The 13,548-nt window shown below is 34.3% G+C and overlaps 3 protein-coding genes across 3 annotated transcripts; 2 read left to right on the top strand and 1 right to left on the bottom strand.

Annotated features, from left to right (window-relative positions):
* The first annotated feature begins 5,637 nt into the window (after nt 1-5,637).
* LOC114526406 (ADP-ribosylation factor-like protein 16) lies at nt 5,638-6,435 on the top strand. The gene has a single exon (XM_028547999.1). The coding sequence runs from the start codon at nt 5,705-5,707 to the stop codon at nt 6,242-6,244; it is 540 nt and encodes a 179-aa protein (XP_028403800.1). The 5' UTR covers nt 5,638-5,704; the 3' UTR covers nt 6,245-6,435.
* A 1,505-nt stretch (nt 6,436-7,940) lies between these two features.
* Nucleotides 7,941-10,720, top strand: LOC114526483. The gene is made up of 5 exons (XM_028548097.1): nt 7,941-8,234; nt 8,482-8,725; nt 8,985-9,545; nt 9,885-10,173; nt 10,451-10,720. Exons 1-5 carry the CDS (start codon nt 7,941-7,943, stop codon nt 10,536-10,538), a joined length of 1,476 nt encoding a protein of 491 aa, XP_028403898.1. The 3' UTR covers nt 10,539-10,720.
* On the bottom strand, nt 10,678-12,715 carry LOC114526350 (cytochrome c-type heme lyase-like). Its single transcript, XM_028547935.1, has 5 exons — nt 12,664-12,715; nt 12,172-12,411; nt 11,618-11,886; nt 11,278-11,361; nt 10,678-11,132 (listed from the first exon to the last, which is right to left on the bottom strand). The coding sequence occupies exons 2-5, from the start codon at nt 12,373-12,375 to the stop codon at nt 10,862-10,864; spliced, it is 828 nt and encodes a 275-aa protein (XP_028403736.1). The 5' UTR covers nt 12,376-12,411; nt 12,664-12,715; the 3' UTR covers nt 10,678-10,861.
* Nucleotides 12,716-13,548: the final 833 nt, after the last annotated feature.

Genomic DNA, 13,548 nt, shown 5'->3' with positions numbered 1-13,548 from the left:
AGAGTACTTGAAAATTTAAAAAAAGCACAAGTCAAAAAATATAAAAACATGTGTCTTCGAAAGACTTGAAAATTAAAAAGTGTCGGGGAAAGAACTTTTAAAAAAAAATTTAAAAAGGGAAAAAATAAAATTTTAAAAAGTTAAAAATTTTAATTTTTTCAGTCTCGAGAAAATCACTCTGTCAAATTTTCGTAAAAAAAATTAAGGTAAGTAAACATAAGTTTTTTAAAAGCGGGAAATTTAAATTTTTTTTTGAATTTTTTTTCTGACTTCTTAAATTTTAAATTAATTCGAACCTGAGCTTACAACATGGTAGGCCGTAGCCTTAACCACTTGTCCAACGGAATAATATATATATTGTAAGATTGGTATCAACATACGATCCCATGGCCCAGCGGTTAAGGCTACGACCTACCAGGTTGTAAGGGTAGGTTCGAATCCTGCATGGGAAAGGTTTCATTTTTCCTATCGAAATTACTATTTAATTTAAAATTCATTGAAAAGGATTAGGTCAAATGGAGAACAATAGCTTTCGACAAATGATTCGGTGGTCTAGTGGTTAAGGCGTTCGTCTCTCAATCCGAAGACAAACGTTTCAACTCCTAGCAATGCACAAAAATTAACCTAAAAAATTTCGGTGTGATTTTGGAAGCTTTAAAACAGTTAAAAGACTCCTTCGGCCTTTCGGAAAGACCGTAAATTGAAAAAAATTTGAAATAAAAAAAATTAAAAAGAAATTCTTGCGTTCAAAAGTACCTGAAAATTGAAAGAAAAGCACAAGTAAAAAAGTTTTTAAAAACATGTGTCTTCTAAAAAGCCTAAAAATGAAGAAAGTCAGACAGGAAAAAAAATTAACAATTTCCCGCTTTAAAAAACTCATGTTTACTTAACTAAATTTTTTTTCACGAAAATTTGACAGGGTGATTTTCTCGAGACTGAAAAAATTTAATTTTTTTCACTTTTTTGAAATTCTCTTAGATTTTTTTTTTCACGCGGAAGTATTTTGTCTTGGGCTACCTGTGTCTGTCTTGGGCTACCTGTGTCTGGCTTGACACAGGTAGCCCAAGACAAAATACTTCCGCGTGAGAAAAAAAATCTAAGAGAATTTCAAAAAAGTGAAAAAAATTAAATTTTTTCAGTCTCGAGAAAATCACCCTGTCAAATTTTCGTGAAAAAAAATTAAGTTAAGTAAACATGAGTTTTTTAAAAGCGGGAAATTGTTAATTTTTTTTTCTGTCTGACTTTCTTCATTTTTAGGCTTTTTAGAAGACACATGTTTTTAAAACTTTTTTACTTGTGCTTTTCTTTCAATTTTCAGGTACTTTTGAACGCAAGAATTTTTTTTATTTTTTTTATTTCAAATTTTTTTCAATTTACGGTCTTTCCGGAAAGGCCGAAGGAGTCTTTTAGCTGTTTTAAAGCTTCCAAATCACACCGAAATTTTTTAGGTTAATTTTTGTGCATTGCTAGGAGTTGAAACGTTTGTCTTCGGAATGAGAGACGAACGCCTTAACCACTAGACCACCGAATCATTTGTCGAAAGCTATTGTTCTCTATTTGACCTAATCCTTTTCAATGAATTTTAAATTAAATAGTTATTTCGATAGGAAAAAGGGAACCTTTCCCATGCAGGATTCGAACCTACCGTTACAACATGGTAGGTCGTAGCCTTAACCACTGGGCCATCGGATTGTATATTGATAGCAACCTGCTCAATATATATGTCATTGCGGTAGCCCAGTGGTTAAGGCTACGGCCTATCAGGTTGTAAGCGTGGGTTCAAATCCTGCATGGGAAGGTTCGATTTTTTCCACCAAAATTACTATTTAATTTAAAATTATTCAAAAAGGATTTAGTCAAATAAAGAACAATAGCTTTCGACAAATGATGTGGTGGTGTAGTGGTTAAGGCGTTCGTCTCTCATTCCGAAGACAAACGTTTCAACTCCTAGCAATGCACAAAAATTAACCTAAAAAATTTCGGTGTGATTTGGAAGCTTTAAAACAGCTAAAAGACTCCTTCGGCCTTTCCGGAAAGACCGTAAATTGAAAAAAATTTGAAAGAAAAAAAATTAAAAAGATAATCTTGCGTTCAAAAGTACCTGAAAATTGAAAGAAAAGCACAAGTAAAAAAGTTTTAAAAACATGTGTCTTCTAAAAAGCCTAAAAATGAAGAAAGTCAGACGGAAAAAAAATGTAACAATTTCCCGCTTTTAAAAAACTCATCTTTACTTAACTAAATTTTTTTTCACGAAAATTTGACAGGGTGATTTTCTCGAGACTGAAAAAATTTAATTTTTTTCACTTTTTTGAAATTCTCTTAGATTGTTTTTTTCACGCGGAAGTATTTTGTCTTGGGCTACCTGTGTCTGTCTTGGGCTACCTGTGTCTGGCTTGACACAGGTAGCTCAAGACAAAATACTTCCGCGTGAAAAAAAAAATCTAAGAGAATTTCAAAAAAGTGAAAAAAATTAAATTTTTTCAGTCTCGAGAAAATCACCCTGTCAAATTTTCGTGAAAAAAAATTTAGTTTAAGTAAATATGAGTTTTTTAAAAGCGGGAAATTGTTAAATTCTTTTTCCTGTCTGACTTTCTTCATTTTTAGGCTTTTTAGAAGACACATGTTTTTAAAACTTTTTTACTTATGCTTTTCTTTCAATTTTCAGGTACTTTTGAACGCAAGAATTTCTTTTTAATTTTTTTTATTTCAAATTTTTTTCAATTTACGGTCTTTCCGAAAGGCCGAAGGAGTCTTTTAACTGTTTTAAAGCTTCCAAATCACACCGAAATTTTTTAGGTTAATTTTTTGTGCATTGTTAGGAGTTGAAACGTTTGTCTTCGGATTGAGAGACGAACGTCTTAACCACTAGACCACCGCGTCATTTGTCGAAAGCTATTGTTCTTTATTTGACCTAATCCTTTTCGAAGAATTTTAGATTAAATAGTAACTCCGGTTGGAAAAACTGAAACTTTCCCATGCAGGATTCGAACCTAGACTTACAACCTAGTAGGCCGTAGCCTTAACAACTGGGCAACGGAATCGTATGTTGATACCAACCTTACAATATATATACATATATATTATTACGATAGCCCAGTGCATGGTTAAGACTACAGCCTACCTGGTTGTAAGCGTAGGTTCGAATCCTGCATGGGTAAGGTTCGATTTTTCCAACCGATATTAGTATTTAATCACGGAAAATTCTTCGAAAAGGATCAGGTCAAATGAAGAACAATAGCTTTCGACAAATGATTTGGTGGTCTAGTGGTTAAGACGTTGATTTCTCAATCCGAAGACGGACGTTTCAACTCATGACAGGGTGATATTTTTGAGACTGAAAAAATTTACATTTTTTACTTTTTTGAAATTCTCTTAGATTTTTTTTTGACGCAGAAGGATTTTGTCTGGGCTACTACTAATGGCTTGGGATACTGTGTCAAGAATAATCATATGTATTTTGTACGCTGTGGGTATTTTTGATATCAAAACTCAATTTACACTTTCAAAAACACTTTTTGAAGTTAAAGCAAAGGTGTAATAGCTTTTCACAGGTTTATGCGATTGTCGTTAATCAGGCCCAGTTCAGTTTCGAAATTTGGTTAAAATTGCTCGAAATGGTTCAAAACTAAGTAGAATTACATTGCTTCACGAAAATGATATATTTTCAGTACATAAAATCATAGTTTGATTAGTTTCAAATTTTCAGCAAAATCGGTAACCGCGGACCAAATCACCAAATGATAAATCTTACGTTTCGTCAAATTTTCTAAATTTCAAATTTTGGTTAAAAAAACCTCGAAATGGTTCAAAACTAAGTAGAATTATATTGCTTAACGAAAATAATATATTTACGAGTTCAGAAAATCTTAGTTTGATGAGTTTCAGAATTTCGGCAAAAATGGTAACGGGGACCGAATGAAAAATGCTACCGTTTTCGTCAATTTTTCGAAATTTCAAAATATGGTTCCAAAAACCTCGAAATGATTCAAAATCAAGTAGAATTACATTGTTTCATGAAAAAAATATATTTGAGTACATAAAATCTTAGTTTGATGAGTTTCAGAATTTCGGCAAAATCGGTAACCTGGGACCAAATGAAAAATCTTACCGTTTTCGTCAATTTTTCGAAATTTCAAAATATGGTTTAAAAAACCTCGGAATGATTCAAAACCAAGTACAATTACATTGTTTCGCGAAAGAAATATATTATAGTACATAAAATCTTAGTTTGCTGAATTTCAGAGTTTCGCCGGGCAAAATCGGTAACCGGGGACCAAATGATAAATCCTACGTTTCGTCAATTTTTCGGAATTTCAAAATTTGGTTCCAAAAACCCTCGAAATGGTTCAAAAGTAAGTAGAATTACATTGTTTCACGAAAACAATATATTTGAGCACGTAAAATCTTAGTTTGATGAGTTTCAGAATTTCGGCAAAATCGGTAACCGATGACCAAATGATAAATCCTACGTTTCGTCAATTTTTCGAAATTTCAAAATTTTGTTCAAGAACTTCAAAATGGTTCAAAGCTAAGCAGAATAACATTGTTTCACGAAAACAATATATTTGAGTACAGAAAATCTTAGTTTGATGAGTTTCAAAATTTCAGCTGAAAAATGGTAATGGGGACCGAATGAAAAATCCTACCGTTTTCGTCAATTTTTCGAAATTTTAAAAATTTGGTTAAAAAGCCTCGAAATAGTTCAAACGTAAGTAGAATTACATTGTTTCACGAAAATAATATATTTGAGTACATAAAATCTTAGTTTGATGAGTTTCAAATTTTGGCAAGACTGGTAACCGTGGACAAAATGTTAAATCCTACCGGCGTTTCGTCAATTTTTCGAAATCAGTTCAAAATTTGGTAAAAAACCCTCGAAATGGTTCAAAACTTAATCGATTTATATTGTTTCACGAAAATAATTTATTTGAGTACATAAAATCTTAGTTTGACGAGTTTCAGAATTTCGGCAAAATCGGTAACCGGGCCAAATGAAAAATCCTACCATTTTCGTCAATATTTGGAAATTTCAAAATTTAATTGGTTCAAAAACCTAGAAATGGTTCAAAACCAAGTTAATTGGTTTAAAAAAACACTAGCATTTACGTGAAAATGTTTAAATATGATTGGGTATCTGTCACGTCTATATATGTAAATTTTTTTATAGAAATTTCAAAAAATTTAAGATACTTTGGTATAAGTCAACAATTTTTAAAAATTTTGATATTTCGATCGAATTGATAATATATGTACTGTTATTATGAATCTAAACCAAAAAATACTAAAGTTTTTGAGCAAAGACTTATTCACATTCCCTTGAAGCATAGCGCTGACATGCCATGATTGCCATTTACCAATCTTATTTTGGAAATCGTCGCTTTAAAAAATCACGAGATTTACATTCAAAAAAAATCCCTAACTCCTTAAAAAATTCCCGAGAGAACATTATAGTACGCGCGTGCTGGTTGGTCGAGAAGCGCATTTCTATAACTGTATAGAAACACGGAAAATTACTGTTTTCAATTTCTTAATTAATTAGAAATGTTCATATTGTGCTGGGTTCACGAGCAGGCACAATATGCTGTCTTACATAAAGTTTAGACTTAATGCCCGAACAATAATTGTTGCTTGAGAAATCTGAATCGATGACAGAAAAGTTATTTTCCTTTTTTAACTTTTATATTCTTTGTAAAAAAGTGTAGATATGGATTCTCAGATCCTAGTTCTTGGTCCTGAAGGTGGCGGCAAAACCATGTTATTAAAGCGACTTCAAAGCTACACCTCACAAATGTCAAGCAGTGGCGATACAACGCTTGATGAACCACCTTCCACTATCCCTACGGTCGGTGTAAATCTTGTCAGTTTGCAAATCAATAAAAAGAAATTTTGTTTCAGAGAACTTGGTGGTGCAATGGCCCCTGTTTGGTCAAACTATTTCAAGGATTCATCACACTGCATTTATGTTATCGACTTAGCAAACAGAGGACAGATTGCGGCTTCCACAATACTGTTGTTGAATCTGCTTACAGCAAGACAGTCGAGCACTTGGCCGGTTTTAATTATTTTTAATAAACTAGATATACCTTGTGGAATGACCCAAATGGAAATATCATCAATAATGCGTCTACAAGACATTATTACCCGTTCAAGTCAGAAAATATTTAAAGTTGAAACGTGTTTACATGATGGGAGAGGCTTGTCAGATGTTGTCAACTGGTTGCAGGAGACATACCGAGCGAAATAGTTATATGTTTGTATTGTTCTTTGGGATTTGTTTATTTGACAAGGTATCTTTGGGATATGTCTCCTTTGGCAAGCAATCGATTAGCTTGTACTGTATTCATGACTTGTCAATACTTATGTAACCCTAACATAATTTTTAATTATTTAATTAAGTGACAGCAATAATTTTGTCATTTGTAAAATAATTGATGTATATATAATACATGCATAGACAGTATACATGCTGTAAAGATTTTGCCATTGTTCATTCCGTACACAAGGTTATATACAATTGTCATATTTTAGAGAAGTTGTTTCTTGTTTTTTCCCAGAGGGAGGAATGTAGGGAACTTCAGTCACAATAGAAAGCTCAGATAGGAGGAATTCAATTAATTTGTATGATTAAGTAAATTTGACAAGCAATACTGGATGATCATCACCATTCACTAGTCCTGGTTTTTGACAGTTCTACCTGGCATAATTGTTGGGAATTTTCCATTTTGGAGCCATTTTCGTGCGTTTTCCAAGAAATTTGAACAGTGATTTGTTTGCAGTTTGTAATCGAGGCTTGATTGTCGATAAGGTCAAACAGTCCGTTAGTACACAAACTACAAACACTATATTGTAGTTAAAATTTTTTTGTCATTGCAAGCACCGAGACGTGAATTCTGAAATAGCGTTTCTTTGCGTCATTAAACGTGATTTAAATCCCAACACTACAACAGAGTAACTAAATAATATATATCTCATTCTGTTATTTACTATTGAGCCACAACCATTCACCTTGTGACCGAACCACCCGATTTTTGTGATCAAGCGAGACCAAATTTTGTCTTATTGACATTGTATCAACTTCATAAACTAAGTATTATTTCATTGTTTTCACTACGTATTCTTCACAATTGATCGATAGACTGAAATGAAATATTTTTTCGCACGAGTTGCCGGCAGGTAATAAATTTCACCACCTGAAAGGGCACTTTTTCGCTGAAGACAGTGCATGCGATTTTGACATTTGAACCGATTGACTGCATAAAACGAAATGTCGAAAGGTACAAACATGATTTATGACTTTTTGAAAATCCTCTTAGCATACAGTTTTGATCACGCGCTGAAATCCTGGGAGGAATGTTTGCAAGATCAACGATTTTAAAAGTAGTCTATAGGGAATACTGCAATAGGGAAATATTCTCCATGCAATCAGCTTTTTTGGACAAGTACTCTGGAAAAGCGTTTACTTATGCCAATATAACTTGTGTGTTCAGCTTGTTTCAATAAGCATAGTGTGTGATTGATGTCTTCAGTGATATCATATCACTGAACTGATATGAGCTTTTGACTTGCGCGTGTGATACATGCGAGTATCACACGCGCAAATCAAAGTCTGAGCTGCCTATGATATGAGAAGAAAAGTGGGTTTTATAAAATCTGTTTAACAGAAAGGTCGTAATATATGATGGGACAAAAACTTGCGTTCACAGGGGTCGCAAGGAATTGTAAGGCTGTTTTTTTAAGACAAAACAACCACAAGTGTCAGTAAATATGTTTACCTGCGTATTCCGAGTTGAAATATAACTGAGATAGAGCCACGTGTTGATTGCTCAAACAGGCACCGAGCTTAGAACAATTAAGAAATTATTGCAGTGTTATTATAGTCTTACTTCAGTAAACACAAGCGTTCCTGATCAAAAACCAAAATTAGGCAGTACTCTTGGATTATGAGATCCAATCTACAGAATAAACTATGTATCGTTATCATTCATTTACTACTTCATGAATGTCTTTTAGTAAGTCAAGCATATTTTATGGAAGGTGTAAGTTTTGAAGTGCGAACAATCACATCTGATTCGTTTGAAAGTGAAGTGATTGAAAGTGACGATGCGTGGATATTGGCGATCAAAGGAACAAAGGTTTCAGAGGAAAAATGGCAAACAGAAGAAAATCTTTTACGCGGTGTCGTTAACGTAGCGTTTGTTGATTTAGACGAAGACGAAGCGTTCTGGTTGAAAAAGGTATAGCCGTATAGGTAACTAAAGTAGAGGCCCTTTTCACATCTAAAAACTTACATACAAGCTTGCTTCGAGTGCTTTCCCAACACAAAGATATTCCATTGAATGAAAAGCCTCCCGGAGAGCGTGAGATTGTTCAGTAATAATTGCGATGAGTGAGAACAAGCCTTAGTTGCATAAAAGGTTTATCAGACTTGTTTTAATGTTTTGTAATAACAATCATATAAAGAATGTTTTGTGGTCGATTTAGAATATGATCCTGGATAGAGACGCAGCAATTACTCCGCTTGCTATTGTTTTTCCTTACGGCGGAGAGAAAATAAAGAAAAAGAAGTACAAACATGTAAATAGCGTGAACGAAGCAAAGCACATTGCTTTATCATCATTATCCGAATATAAAATCACTTGGTTAAGAAGTAAAATGGGAGTGGAACAATTTATCAGAGCTGCATACACTTCATGGCCGCCCCGTTTTCCTCTCGTCTTGACTACAGGTGAATAAAAAATCTCAAATTTTGTTCTTATTCAGGTTTCAAAAAGTGTTCCAATATATTTCTCTTTTGCAATCGAGACACTCTGCATCACATTTCTAATTTTTATCCTAGCATAATTCAGTTCAATTGAGTCTTTAACCTTACTGTCTTAATATTTCAGCTATTCGTTTTGCTATACGAGAGTAAACATTTATTTTTGTGGTAAAGTAGCACATGTAGCACGTCGCCTAATCACTCATTGTCCAATCAACCATTTCAGAGAAAAAGATAACGCCGCCATTATACAGAGCACTTTCACTCAAGTATTCCAGGTATTTCAATTTTGGCATCGTGCACAGCTCTCTGGCGCAAATTGCAATGGGGTTACCAAAAAAAGTAAAGGTACCGCGCATGGATATTCTCATCTCCAAATTAGCACCAAATAACACTAAGATGGATATGGCTGCATTGACGTACGAAGTCGAAAAATATGGCCCGGTGCAGTATCGTTATCTCATACGATTTTTATTCTCTGCGCACGAGAAACACTGGCCCGATCTGCCCGGATCTAAAAAGTTTACCGAAGAATTAGGATTTGAGGAACACTACAAAGAAGATATTAGCAAGATTTTTGCAAACCCTGTTGATAAGTCAAAATCAAAGAATTGGGGAAGAATGTATACTCCTAAGATACAAGAAATAAATTATGATAATCATAAGACAATATGTGATGACTCCACACCTGGATATTGTGTTGTTGCGTTCCTTGATGGGGCGCCAAAACTGCATAAGAAACACTCGACTGTGTTCGCAGGAGTTCGTGATGCAAAAAACCTTCAAGGTAAGGACTGTTTTCCAACAAGCTGAATTTTTCGATCGAATGAAATTTTTCGCTTGATTTTCATTTCAATTGCATGTGAGAATTCGACCGTCTTTTCAATTGTGAGAATTCGTAAATTGACTGGTGTATATTATTGCTTTCCTACCAATGATTTCTCTATGCCTGTTTAAATGGCCTGGGTATTAAAATGATGTTTTCTTTATGGAAAAAATCAGGAAAGATGCTTTCATTTCAAATTGTCTCAGACTACTCAGAGATTTAAGTAAATCGAAATGGTGGTGAATCGAAAGATCACCCATCATTATTTTCTATACCTGAGACACTTTGTTATCTTGTTAGAAAAGGTTTTGAATTTTTTGTGGATAAACGCAACATGCTATCCTGAATATGGTTCAACATTTGGTGTGGATACAGACTCCTTACCAGCTCTCCTTATAGCCAAACCCCATCGACGATATTTTGTTAAGCATTCTGGAAAATTTAACAAGGATTCCATCGTCGAGTTCATCGAGAAATCTCTATCAGGAAGATTGAACTATAGTCCTTACTCAAGATTTGATGACCTTGAACGAAGAATATGTTCCGACCAAGGAATGGGAAATGAAACAACGGAAGATCCAGATTTAAAGTAAATATCCCATCATCTCACAATAAGCCTTCATACAAATGTATAATACGCCTTATCCTGACCTAAACAAAATTCAAAGTAGGACAGGTGTCAATTAATTGGCCTTGTTCACAAAATCGCTATAAGCACCATTATGAATGTGATGAAACGGAAAACAAGTAGAGTTTCAAGAAAATAGTTTCAAACATTTGTAACTTCAACTTGGATTCACCTTTTCTTTACTTAAGAGTTTCCGCCTGCAGATTTCAAAATAAAAAAATACGTTTTTTCATTACAGACAAGATGAAGGAAAAGATACAGAGAAGAAAGAGAAGGAAAAACAGACGATTGGAAAAAAAGGACGTAAAATTGACGAAGATTTGTAACCACAATCATTCAGAGAATCAGTGTATTGTCAACACTCGCTATAACCCTCCGTTTCTTTCAACTCTGATTCTGCGATGGCTAAAAATTTGTCAAACAACGAATTCAATAAATAGAGGCTTTTACTATAATTCATCTTTGATTATAAAAATTCAACAATGTAAGAATTAACCGTATAAATACAAAGTTGCAAATGATGCTCTTATTCCGTCATACTTAGAACATTTTCTCCAGGTTCAAGAAAACTTGCGAGTATTAAACTTCGTATCTCTCAGAAAAAGAATAATAACAAGAATCTTCCATGAAGGACAGAAAACGTGCATTCTCAACTCTTATTTTGTACTTGTTCAGAAGTTTTTTCCTGTGACCTTCCATCTTTCCAACTCTTCAAATAAAAAGCAAATCTCAAGAAAGCGACTCTTGTTCGGTCAGCTAATGCCTCGAAGGAATCCAATGCTGGTCTGCAGTCCAAATGAACAAACTCCCCTTTTGAGTACGAATCTTCATCACCGATGTCATAGTAATCGATGATATACCGCACTTTCTTACCACAACGGTTGACAATCCAATCATGGCGATCAAATGGAAGCTCATACCTGACACAAAAATCATCCAGATTCACACCTTTTTGTTATGTTGAATGTTCACTGATCTTAGGCCGGCAGGTGTGATTGGGCGGCAAAAGTATGCTCATGGAAATAATACAAAATATTTCATGTTTATAAGATTTGCTAAACTTACCCCAACCAGCTACGAATTCTTGCTCTGGGAGAATACTCTTGTGCCTTGCCACCAAACTTTTCTAGTTTGGGTTGATCACATTCACTGTTAGGAAGAAAAACAGTGAAGGAGACTTGTTGACAATGTGTAAGTAACTTCCAATGCCTCAAATTTGAAATGATTTGAGATAAATGTCACAGTGACATTTTTATTTACTTTATTCTCAAATTATTGACTTATTCCAGAATTATTCCCTTAAGAGAAAAACTTGTGAACTAGTGTACCAATAACGCAATAATGCTCAAAAATATTTGCAAGAAGATAAAATTTGTAGCTTGTTACTTTAAATTAAACAACTTACTGAGCATGAAATGACTCCCACTTTAAAACCTCCTGCCAAGCCCTCTCGTTATTCATATTATGAATTCTGATTATATGATCCATATCATTTGCACTTAGATCATCTTTCTGCCATTGCCAACCTTTCCTGAGCATAGCATTCCAGAACATTTGTGGTGACGGATATACCCAATTTGAGTCCTCATCTGCTTTTGGAATTGTTGATTCTTCTCTTACTGTAGATAGTGGGAATGGTTGGTCTGATGCTGGCATCTGATTGGCTGGAGGCATCTACATCAAGAAACTATCAACTCATGAATATGTTCAATACTCCATTAACCAAAGCTAAAAATCAACAATGCTGAATTAGCTTGAATGATGAATAAAAACCATGCAAATTAATGAACAATATGAATAACATATTACTCTTGGATTCTTTAAAATTGTATTAGGTCAATTCTAATATATATTTTAGCATAATTCATCTCATATTATAGTGCAAAAGAATGAAACATCAAACAAATTTAAGTGTTTTAAACTGTATTTCAAGGTTAATGATAAATTCTCGGCATATACCATATTTGCTGGATTAACATAATCATTACTCAAGTTCTCTTGATGCATAGGACATTCTCTTGGGTATTTTCCTGTCTTCTCTTCTTGCATAGGACAACTTTTCAGATGATTGTCTTTTGTATCATTATGTATTGGGCATTCATTAGAAGAGTTTGTTTGTTCATCAGATGGTGGTTGACTTGATGTTGATTCACCAGCACCCATCAGATGTCAAAATCAGATGTTTCCAATTCTTATGTACTGAAAGATGTAAGAACAAAGTGATATATTTCAATTTTAGTTTGGGATTTCTGATCAAAAGCTTACAGGTGTTTAATATTTCAAATATAGTATAGTAGGGAACATATCACATATGTATCATAAAATATATTTACAGCATGTACTGGACTACTGAAGTTAGTGAAGTATAAACTTCCACTTTGAGTTGAGAGTCAATATAGAACATATATCATTCAATTTTCGTTTCTAAAATCTTATGAAAGTCTACAATACCTTTAAGAAAAATTATCAATTTATGTGTTTACCATACAGCCGGACATTATAACTATGTTACTTGACGTACTGCAAACCATTCACACTGACATGAGCGCGAATTTGATCAGCGGCGCAAACGGCAAGAAGATGATGTCCTAGTATAAACCAGGTGTAAACCTAGCAGTGTAAACCTAGTTGTAAACCCCACTATTGGTTGGTTTGAACGTGAGGTTTGCTATTTTTTATCAGTGGTGCACACTGCTTACATCAATAGTAAACCACAATAACTGTTGTGTTTGACGTTTAAGCCGATTCTCCATTACGTCCGCTCCGCCCGCGCGGGCGATGTGCGCTTTGTTTTTCAGACCCGTCACGGGAGAAAAATCTGCCCATGATTTTCAAAAGTGGACGGTAATTGAGAATCGCCTTGAGAGCCGTTAGCAACTTAGCAGTTTGCGCAACCTCGCACTCGGGGTTATGGCGTTTGTCGTAACTGACAGTGCTAGCATTGCATGCAAGTTATCCTGCAATAGTTAGATGGTTGTGAGATTGTCAAAAATGCTGTTACAAACAAATAAAATTGTTGACAACATATTTTGTATATAGCACAACATTGTTCGATGCTGTTTTCATCAAACAACCGGAACAGCCTATTTTACCTTGCATGGTTAGGTATTAAACTATTTTATCGTCGCTGATTTTTAATCTTGAAAAACGGGGGGAACATTAGGGAGAAAGTGCCCCCTTCAAAAACATTTAAATCTAGAAAAGTTGGGCCTGTCTCGTACCTCTAAATTTTAGGCCTGTACGCCTATAGGCGTTTTTAATTATATTTTCCCTTACGTAGAAGGTTAATTATTCTAAGCCCGAGAGACCCTTTATAATCACCCCCCTCTCTTTACG

The sequence above is a fragment of the Dendronephthya gigantea genome, unplaced genomic scaffold (assembly GCF_004324835.1).
Source record: "Dendronephthya gigantea isolate DGI-Jeju-01 unplaced genomic scaffold, DenGig_1.0 000038F, whole genome shotgun sequence".
Classification (NCBI taxonomy): Eukaryota; Metazoa; Cnidaria; class Anthozoa; order Malacalcyonacea; family Nephtheidae; genus Dendronephthya; species Dendronephthya gigantea.
This window is presented reverse-complemented; position numbering and strand designations above follow the sequence as displayed.

Coding starts and splice junctions, on each gene's coding strand:
- LOC114526483 (XM_028548097.1), top strand. CDS start 7,941: ATGAGATCCAATCTACAGAATAAACTATGTATCGTTATCATTCATTTA. Junction 9,546..9,884: donor TGATGCAAAAAACCTTCAAG/GTAAGGACTGTT, acceptor TTATCTTGTTAG/AAAAGGTTTTGAATTTTTTG. Junction 10,174..10,450: donor ACGGAAGATCCAGATTTAAA/GTAAATATCCCA, acceptor TTTTCATTACAG/ACAAGATGAAGGAAAAGATA.
- LOC114526406 (XM_028547999.1), top strand. CDS start 5,705: ATGGATTCTCAGATCCTAGTTCTTGGTCCTGAAGGTGGCGGCAAAACC.
- LOC114526350 (XM_028547935.1), bottom strand. CDS start 12,375: ATGGGTGCTGGTGAATCAACATCAAGTCAACCACCATCTGATGAACAA. Junction 11,887..12,171: donor ATGTTAATCCAGCAAATATG/GTATATGCCGAG, acceptor TTCTTGATGTAG/ATGCCTCCAGCCAATCAGAT. Junction 11,133..11,277: donor AGAATTCGTAGCTGGTTGGG/GTAAGTTTAGCA, acceptor TTTTTGTGTCAG/GTATGAGCTTCCATTTGATC.